General features: G+C 50.0%; 1 protein-coding gene across 1 annotated transcript; it reads left to right on the top strand.

The window, feature by feature from the left end:
- The first annotated feature begins 261 nt into the window (after positions 1-261).
- LOC125533888 (GDSL esterase/lipase At1g33811-like) lies at positions 262-4,165 on the top strand. Its single transcript, XM_087540030.1, has 5 exons — positions 262-553; positions 3,037-3,173; positions 3,276-3,500; positions 3,583-3,856; positions 3,945-4,165. Exons 1-5 carry the CDS (start codon positions 262-264, stop codon positions 4,163-4,165), a joined length of 1,149 nt encoding a protein of 382 aa, XP_087396156.1.
- The last annotated feature ends 5,519 nt before the right edge of the window (positions 4,166-9,684 follow it).

Here is a 9,684-nt window from a genome sequence, read left to right on the forward strand (position 1 = left end):
GCATATCCCGTCGGATCGCTTACTGTGGCGAAGGATTCGAAGATACTGCCGCAGGTAGCCAATTGTTGCAGCTCCTTTTGCTTATTATACTCGTGTTATTCTTCGCGCCGCCCTGGGCGCACGAGTGTATATATAGGCATGCTGATACCACGTCCCAGTGACCGCTCGAATCGTAGTCTCATCGACGACCACCGCCGAGGAAGCCGAGAGGCCGTACGTACGGCAGAGCGCGATCGAGATACGTAAGAGGGGCTTCTTCCAATGGCCGGCCGTGGCGGCGGAGCGTTCGTGCTCGTCGCGCTGTGCTTGCTCGAGCTCTCGCTGCATGTCGCCAGCGCCGCCACCGCCCCCGCCCCCGCCCCCGCGCCGCAGGGGCTCGTGCCGGCCATGTTCGTGTTCGGTGACTCGACGGTGGACGTCGGCAACAACAACAAGCTGCCGGGCTGCAAGCTCGAGTGCAGGGCCAACTACCCGCAGTACGGCGTCGACTACCCCTCCTCCCGCGCGCCCACCGGCCGCTTCAGCAATGGCAAAAACCTCGCTGACTTCATAGGTGCCGTGAAAACTTCTCTTCCCCCTTGAGCTCTAATAAGTACTACCTCCGTCCCAAAATAAGTGTAATACAAAGTTATACTAAACTTAAAACAGTTATTTTGAAACGGAGGAAGTACTTAAAATAAGTGACTTAATTTTATATTAGCTTTAATATAAGTTGTACTAAAGTTAAGGCAGTTATTTTGAGACGGGGGAGTACTACGTAGCAGAGGCTACTGGTTTTAGCTTCTTTTTTTGCGACGAATTTTTCCTAGGAGTATTTGTTTTGCTACTTAGTGAAAACGTGAGCAGTCTATGCAAGTTATCGTGCCAGCTAAGCAACGATCCAACGAAACTGAAAGCCTGCTGTCCTTTGAGTCTCCGAGTGACGATGTAGGCACTAGACGCCAAAGCCTTTCAGTTAATCTCGTTTCCTTTTTGGAAAGCGCCTTTCTGTTAGTCGAAGCAGACCATAGACACAACAGTGACTTATTTCTCTTTTGAGTTTTTCTGATGGACCTGCCGCGCAAGATCTTTGATCTTTCCCTGAAATCGATTTAAAATGATGAGTATGTGGCAAAATATATGATATAGCTGTTTTTTTCGCAAAATCTAGAACTTAATAGGATAATTGAAATGACTTGTCTTCAAATCTACTCCCTCCGTTCCGAATTACTTGTCGCAGGTATGGATATATCTAGATGTATTTTAGTTCTGGATACATCCATTTCTGCGACGAGTAATTTGGAATGGAGGGAGTACTTTGGTTGGAGCTCCAAAAAGAAAAAAATAAAGTAAATTCAAGGAAGAGTTTTTTTAACAGCCCACTTGGAGGTCGTGGACAGCTTTTCTTCTCCTCTTATTTCATATGGAATAATATCAGTTAAAATAAGAAGGAATAGGGAACATCATACGTACGATGTCGATGTGCCGATGTGGAGTTGTGAGGAGCACTGAGACCTTGGAGCATGGATTGTTTAGGCTGCCCGTAATGGGTAGTGTCATTAGTTAGTATATCATGCATATGATACTAGTGTATAATACTTAGCACTTAAACAATTAAAAACACAAATTCATTGGTAGAGGTTGAGCACTTTCACCCTAGTAAAAGTGGCTTCTTATACAGCATGTCCAGGTTTTGACATAGAATTGCCATCACGGCCATACTTTTAAAATACCGAACCAGACCAACATTGCAAGCCGGGATAAGAATATTTTCATTTTTTGAGGAACAAATAAGAATATTATGTGTGAGCACCGCAAAGAAGGCCCGGTAGTTTGTTTTGTGTTTCTTTGTTGAAGTACTACTTTTATTATGCCATACACTTTGAGATGAATTATTTTCTCCAATTTACTTTAAACTACTCCCTCCATTCCAAATTACTAGTCGCAGAAATGGATGTATCTAGAACTAAAATACATCTAGATACATCCATACCTGTGACAAGTAATTCGAAACGGAGAGAGTATGGCCTAGACTAGTTTCGAACGTTAGTCCACCCAAGAAAAAAATAACGTACACACACTTAGCTCTTGCCCGCGAGCTCACTTCGCTCATGCATTTTTCACTAACCCTAAACTCTAAAAGCTCTTGTGGCAGTAGTGGTGGCGACCACGGCATTGGTAGAGGCAAGGGTACCTCTTACTCCTTGAGCTATGTTCGTCCCTTGTCAACCCTCTTGCAGATCTTGTGGTGGACTTAGAGCATATCGTTACAACTTACAAGGCTAGTCATAGTGCAGACACTTGTAAAAAATGTCACAGTGCAGATAATGTTTAAAACTTCAAACAATCTCCAGAGAATAGTTTTTAATTTGACAACGGGACCCAGAAGTTGGCATTGATACTCCCTACATTTCATAATGTTTTTTGAAAATTGAAAGCTTTCAAGTTTGATCAAGTATAGGAAAAATATCTACATCTAGAATATAAAATACATGTCATTTTATATTTTTATATTGTGAAGTTTGATATTGTACATATAATTAATTTTCTCTATAAACTTGATCAAAGTTCATGAAGTTTGACTTTAAACAAAGATTTTCTAAGTCTCATCTAGATGAGAATTAGCAAAGTCTTATCTAACACCTATACTATTTTATTAACCAAGCAAAAAAGAAAAGCGAAAAATCCTAGAAAAATCTATGTGCGCTACATAATCGAACAGAGGGAGTACGACAAAATAGGGGATGTGGCGACTTTGGTCACTGCTCCAAGCTCGTGATTCTGGGTCAAAACTCTCGTAACTGTTTAAAATACACAGTTATAATAAGAGACGAATCACAGGTAAATGGGAAAAAAAGGTACTTCTCCATATAATTCTAGTCCCGAACAAAAATAGTAGTAAATGTGAATCTCAATGCTAATGTTTTATAAGAATTTTTTGTTCCAGTAAGCATTAGCAACTCAGCTAACTTTTGTCATTCTATAATGTGGTTCTTTCCTCTATTCGCGAAGGACAAATGAGGTGAGTAACTTACGTATATTTGTTTGAACGAGCAGCTACCTTCCTGGGATTCGAGGAGAGCCCACCTGCTTACCATTCCCTCCCGGCCAAGGGCATCGTTCCACAGATGAAAAGCGGCGTCAACTTCGCATCAGGAGGGTCAGGCCTACAGGAGAACACGGGCCAGCTCCCTGTACGCACACTGGCTTGCCTTGTGTTCGCACTAGCCAGATCTGTCGATGTTATAGCACCGACGTAACGTAGCCACTGAATCCGCTTTTCTTCGTGCATGCAGTGTGGGCGACCAGTGTACAGCATGACCGACCAGCTCGAGAAGTTCACGTCGGCCGTCCAGATGATGGGGGAGGACTCGGACGACCTCATCTCCAGATCGCTCTTCTTCATCAGCGTCGGCAGCAACGACCTGTTCGAGTACGCCTTTCCCTGGCCGACGCCCTCCAACCGCAACGACACAGCCTTCCTGGGATGCCTCGTCGACCATTACAGGACCTACCTGCAGGTGCATGCCGTCCATATATGCTTGGTGTGGTGCTTCCAGTAATTGAGCGTGAAAGCCAACCTCGTCGCGATTGTTCTTGCAGGAGCTGTACGCGGTCGGGGCGAGGAAGTTCAGCATCGTCAGCCCGTCGCTGGTGGGGTGCTGCCCGTCGCAGAGGGCGGTCGCCCTGACACATGACAATGACACCGACCAGTTCAACTGCTTCGGCGCGGCGAACAAGCTCTCCAGGCAGCTGTACCCATTGATAGACTCGATGCTGCAGGGCCTCAACGCTGATCTCGACGGCATGAACTACTCCCTCTCCGACTCCGTAAAAATGGCCGAAATGGTCTTCGCCAGCGGCGGAAAAGCCGTCAGTACGTCGGCAACACACCCTCAAATACTACCTGTCACGGCGTCTTGCCGGGATGTTTCAGTGATGTGTGGTTCATTTTTGTTTGGCAGACATGACGGTGGTGGACACGGCGTGCTGCGCCGGCAAAGGACGGTTCGGGGAGGGCCAGTGCAACACCTCCGCCAAGCTCTGCCCGAACCGCAACGACTTCATGTTCTGGGACGGCTTCCATCCGACGGAGGCGGCGTCGTTCGCGGCCGCGTTCGAGCTCTTCGGCGACACCGGCGAATACCTCCACCCGATGAACGTGAGGCAGCTGGCGGCGCTGTAAGCGTGTAGAGCCGCGCAGACGACCTGACTTGTTTCTCCGTGCTCCGCCGACGTCTTGGTGTTGCTGATTATTCCAGAATAAGAAGTGGTGTGGGTAAACCTGTAGGGCGGGGAGCCAGAAATTTGGCCACTGGTTCGCTCATCCACTCGTTACCAGAACTTGATATGAATTTATGAAGATTGAACTTTATAGTCTTGCTAAATCACAGTCGACTGAGATTTTGTTATGTCTCAGATCGATGCTATATGAAATTTTACAATGAGATTCGTGCATAAAAATATTCTTCAGATTTTTTTCTTTATATGTTATGCCACTTGACTGAGACTTGGTTAAGTAGTCTTAGTCAACTAAAATTTAGCCACACTCTAAGACATGAATCTCCATATAAAAAATAAAAAATAAAAAATCCACGAATCTTCATATAAGATCTCATGGATATAGTATCACGTGAGACTTAGTTAAGTCTTAGTCGACTAAAATTTAGCGATCCCGTAAACTTTAAAGGCTAATTATAACAAAGGTATAACACCCATAAACATTATAACGAATAGAAATATAGTATCACGTATCACCTATGGTGTTGCATTAAAAACTGAACAGTTCAAGACATACCAGCTCGATAAAATTATAAACGGGATTGCTAAAACCAGATTCGATGAGGGGAGCGGTTTGTTAGACCGGTGTGGGAAGACATGTCTACGACAATCAGATTCGATGCGTCAAAATTCGATGATATGAGGAACTTTGCAATTTGGCAGATAGGGGTCAAGAACATTCTGAGTCAACAAGTTGCCTAAAGCCTGCCAAGATAGATATCGAAGATTGGGAAGATGTGAAGAGCAGGGCAGCTGGGACCATACGGTTATGCCTGAATGACTAGATCTTTTACCATGTGATGGATGAGATGACATCAGACAAAACCAAATTGGAAACTCAATTCCTGGAACAACAATTGTACAGACGCAGGAAGGGGCAGACCTTACTGAGCATATCAATGTATTCAACCAAGTGTTAGCAGACCTAGCTCGGCTAGATGCTAAAGTGGCGGATGAGAAAGTGGCAACACTTCTACTTCGTTACTTCGGCCCTATGCAAACTTTATCACTACTCTGATATATGGCAAGACTGTCGGTGTTGTAAGCAAGATTATGGCAGGACTGTTATCAAACGATCAGCGTGAAAAAGAAGTACTACCATTGAAGGTGTTGAAAGCAAGAAGGTGTGGACCAGGCCACCAGTTATAATTAAAGTAGCAGAAAGGAGAAGCTAAAGAAGAATAAGGAGCCGCGGGGCTATCATTGTAAGGATTATGGTCACATCAGGAGAGAATGCCCAACGTGGAAGAAGGCTGATGAATCGGCGTGTGGCGGTGTCCTTAGACAGTGATTCGGATGGTGACATGCTTACCATTTCAAGCGAGAAGTCCAATGAAGCATGGATATTAGCTAGATACAACATGCTCTTACCATGTGATGCCTAAGAGCATCTCCAGCCGGCCCCCCAAGACACCCCCTAAGAGGCCTTTTTTAACGCCGGTGGTCAAAAATCGTTCCAGTTACGGCCCCAACATCTCATTTTTCGCCGGATTTACCCAAAAACTCAGCCGGCGACCGCAGGTGAAACCCAGCCCATCGGGAGTCACTTGGGGGCGGAGAGAGAAGACTTTACATGCAATTGGCCCACAGTCAATCTCCCACGCCCTCTCTCTCCTTCCTTTTCTCCAGGTCCCACCCTCACGTGCTCGCCTTTCCTCTCCCCACGACGCGCCTGCCTCCCCGCCTGCTCGCCCTGCGTGTTGTGGCCGCCCTCGATGGAGCGGAGTGGAGCTCGTGGCCGGGCGTGGACGGGGCGAGGGCGATGGACTCCGGGGAGGCCACGAGCAACTCCGAGGCCGGGCGGGGCGAAGCATGGCCGGCGAGTTCACGGCCGGGCGAAGCGTGGCAGGGGCGGAGCGATTACAGCAAGAGCTGGCGTGCTCTGGGTCGCGTCCCGGCTCCTCGTGGCCTCCCGCAAGTACGAGCTGGTGCGGGGGCTCGCGGAGCTGGTGCGGCCGAGAAGCTCGCCACCGAGCTGCTGTGGCTCGGGCAGAAGTGGCCGGCAGCAGAGCGGATCGCGACCGGCGGGGCATGCCTGGGCTAGCGGGGCGCGCGAGGAGCAGGTGTGGGCGGCGGGGCGACCGCGGCCAGTGCTCCGGGATCAACCGCTTCGTCGCGCTCTTCGCTGTGCTGCTGCTCTCCTTCCACCACGTCGCGACATCGCCGTGCCGCTGCACTCCACGCTCCAGCACCACGCCGCGCCCCAGCAACCTCACCAACACCGGCCGGACAGGCGCAGGGCGCGCAGTCACAGCCGAGGCTGCGGTCCGACCGCCTCGCGGAGCTGCTCAGGGCGGAGCCGTCCGAGTGCGGCGACGACGAGGGCGAGGCGGACGCGGTCATGCGTGGCCGGGCATGGTGCACCACGGGCAGCAGCAGCCTCGACGGGTTGGTCAAGTGCGTGATGAGGAGGAGTCCGTCGACATGCTGTGGAGCCGGAGAGCACGTAGCGGGAGCGGCCGGCGTGGTGCGCCTCGAGGTGGAGCCGGGAGGAGGCCGCGGCAGCCAGCCGTCGCCGTGCGTGACGAGATGCAGTCTGCGCGGCGCGGGGAGGACGTCGGCGGCGGCGCCGGGGGGTGCGCCGAGCTCGAGCAGCGCGTCGCCGGCGGCAGAAGACGAAGACGCGGCCGAGGGAGTCGCCCGGTCGGCTGGGGTCATCGCCGACGAGCTCGAGCTCGCGTGGCCCGGCACTTCCCACAACATGTTTGTTGTAATGACAAAGTGAAAAAGAAAAAATAAGACACAACCTGAGGGGCACAACGGCTGGAAAATTTTTGCACCCAAAGACAAAATTAGCGCCGGGGCCTCCCCAGGAGGCCGAAAAAACGCCTCCTGGGAGGCACAACGGCTGGAGATGCTCTAATAAAGAGTAGTTCACTTCCTAGAAGTATGGCAATTTTGGAGTACTCTTTAAAGGCGATAATATGCCTTGGCGCATGGTAGGTATTGGAGATGTTAAGATCAATACTGAAGATGGTGATGAACATGTGTTCAAAAATGTTAGAGCATCTCCAACAAGCGCACAAAAGTTTCACGCGCTAAAAGCGCCACTCTAGCACTTTTAGCGCGTCGGACCCAACATTGGTTTTTCAGATGCCAAAAAAAGCGCGCATAAAAAAACACGCAGTGGAAATTGTAAAGCATAGGCAATCCGGTGCCCCAAATTCACAGCATGAGATAGCGCTTTTTAGCGCGTGCCCAAACCTTTTTTGCGCGCGCACTATTTTACAGCTTCTGCTGGAGTTGTTCAAAAAAAACCCGAATTTTAGCGCGTGGAGCAGTTTTTGGGCGCCTGTTGGAGATGCTCTTAGACATGTGCCGAAGGTTTGGAGAAATCTAATTTTACTTGGCGAAATTCATGGTGATAACTATGTCTACAGGTGGACATTGACAAGAAGACCATGAGGATCAAGAAGGACAAGAAGTTCATGACGAAGGGAAGGAGGACAAAGAACAATTTGTACAAGATGTGAGCAAGCTTCGTTAAAGGTGGAGCTGGTGAGGAGCCACTAATGGCGATAATATCAGTCGAGGCTACTGAGGGAGTCCTGGGCTAAGGGGTCCTCGGGCGTCCGGCATGTTGCCATGGGCCGGACTGATGGGCTGTGAAGATACGAAGACCGAAGACTGCACCCGTGTCCGGATGGGACTCTCCTTGGCGTGGAAGGCAAGCTTGGCGACGGAATATGTAGATTCCCTTCTTTGTAACCGACCTTGTATAACCCTAGATCCTCCCGGTGTCTATATAAACTGGAGGACTTAGTCCGGATAGCATATACTCAATACCGTAGTCATACAGGCTATTACGATCTCGTGGTAGATCAACTCTTGTAATACTCATATTCATCAAGATCAATCAAGCAGGAAGTAGGGTTTTACCTCCATAGAGAGGGCCTGAACATGGGTAAACATCGTGTCCCCTGTCTCCTATTACCATCGACCTTAGACGCACAGTTCGGGACCCCCTACCCGAGATCCGCCGGTTCTGACACCGATATTAGTGTTTTCATTGAGAGTTCCTCTGTGCTGTCGCTAAAAGGTTTGATGGCCCCTTCAATCGTCAATAATGACGCTGTCCAAGGAGAAACTTTCCTCCCTGGACAGATCTTCGTGTTCGGCGGCTTCGCAATGCGGGCCAACTCGTTTGGCCATCTGGAGAAGATCGAAAGCTACGCCCCTGGCCATCAGGTCGGATTTGGGAGCTTGAACTACGTTGCGGACTTCCGTGGAGACTTGATCTTTGCCAGATTCGAGACCGCGATAGCCGCTCCCGATCACCCCGATGATCATGACCTAAATCTGTCATCAGGCCGCATCCAGGAGATTGCTCCTGTAAACGCTCCGTCCCTAGATCAGGAGCAAGCTGCGCCATCCAAGGACAGGAGGATCAACCCCACCACGGAGGCCACGGATTCCACGGCGTTGGAGCCGCACACAGACTTAACCTCTCACGGCGTCTCTGTCACCGGAACTCCGGACTCGTCTCCGGCCGTAAGTTCCGAACCACATGAGCCTGTGGACGCCGAACTTGATCGTTTATCGATCTTCGAATTCAGTGCTGCAGACATCTTCCAGCACTCGCCCTTGGGCGATGTGCTAAATTCATTAAAGAACCAGTCCTTGACAGAGGACTCACAGCCGAACTATATCCGGCTCGACCCAGGGGCTGGGGGTGGAGAATTTTTCTTCCCACCCGCCACCCACTTCATAGCCACGGTCGAGGATTCGACCGATACACTTGATTACGACTCCGAGAACATTGACGGTATGGACGACGATGCCGAAGACAACGAAGACCCCGTGGATACATCTAATGAACAAGATGAACAGGAAGATGGGCAGGTTGGCCCTGGTAAATAGGCCACGCACGAAGATTCGGAGTACGACAATTACCTTCCGCTCTCTAAGGATGAGGTGAGCCTCGGCACCGAGGATTTCATCGTGCCTGAGGAACCTCTTGAGCAGGAGCGCTTTAAGCACCAACTAATAGCCACTACAAGGAGCCTGAAAAAGAAGCAGCAGCAACTTCAAGCTGACCAAGATCTGCTCAATGATAGATGGACCGAAGTCCTAGCCGCCGAAGAATACGTCCTTAGTGGACCAGCCAAAAGCTATCCGAAGCATAGATTGCTACCCCAGGGCGACGATAAGGCGCTGGAGCCCTTACCATCATCGCACAATGCGGCAGATCGACCACAACTTGGTCCGGGTAAAGCGGCAACTCAAGCCGAACACCAGACCGCCCCACCTCGCTGTAAAGGCAAGAACAAAACAGCTCGGGGTTGTACATACGACCTTCAACAGGACTTGGGTAGTAGAGCAGGACACACAAGAGCGATCTACGGATCGCAAGGACATACCTCAACACGCGACGACGGCCACCTATTCGGACGTGACAAACCTAGCCACGCCCGGGCTGAAACC

The sequence above is a fragment of the Triticum urartu genome, chromosome 2A, assembly GCF_056163025.1.
Source record: "Triticum urartu cultivar PI428250 chromosome 2A, HENAU_Tu73, whole genome shotgun sequence".
Classification (NCBI taxonomy): Eukaryota; Viridiplantae; Streptophyta; class Magnoliopsida; order Poales; family Poaceae; genus Triticum; species Triticum urartu.

Coding starts and splice junctions, on each gene's coding strand:
- LOC125533888 (XM_087540030.1), top strand. CDS start 262: ATGGCCGGCCGTGGCGGCGGAGCGTTCGTGCTCGTCGCGCTGTGCTTG. Junction 554..3,036: donor AAACCTCGCTGACTTCATAG/GTGCCGTGAAAA, acceptor TTGAACGAGCAG/CTACCTTCCTGGGATTCGAG. Junction 3,857..3,944: donor CAGCGGCGGAAAAGCCGTCA/GTACGTCGGCAA, acceptor TTTGTTTGGCAG/ACATGACGGTGGTGGACACG.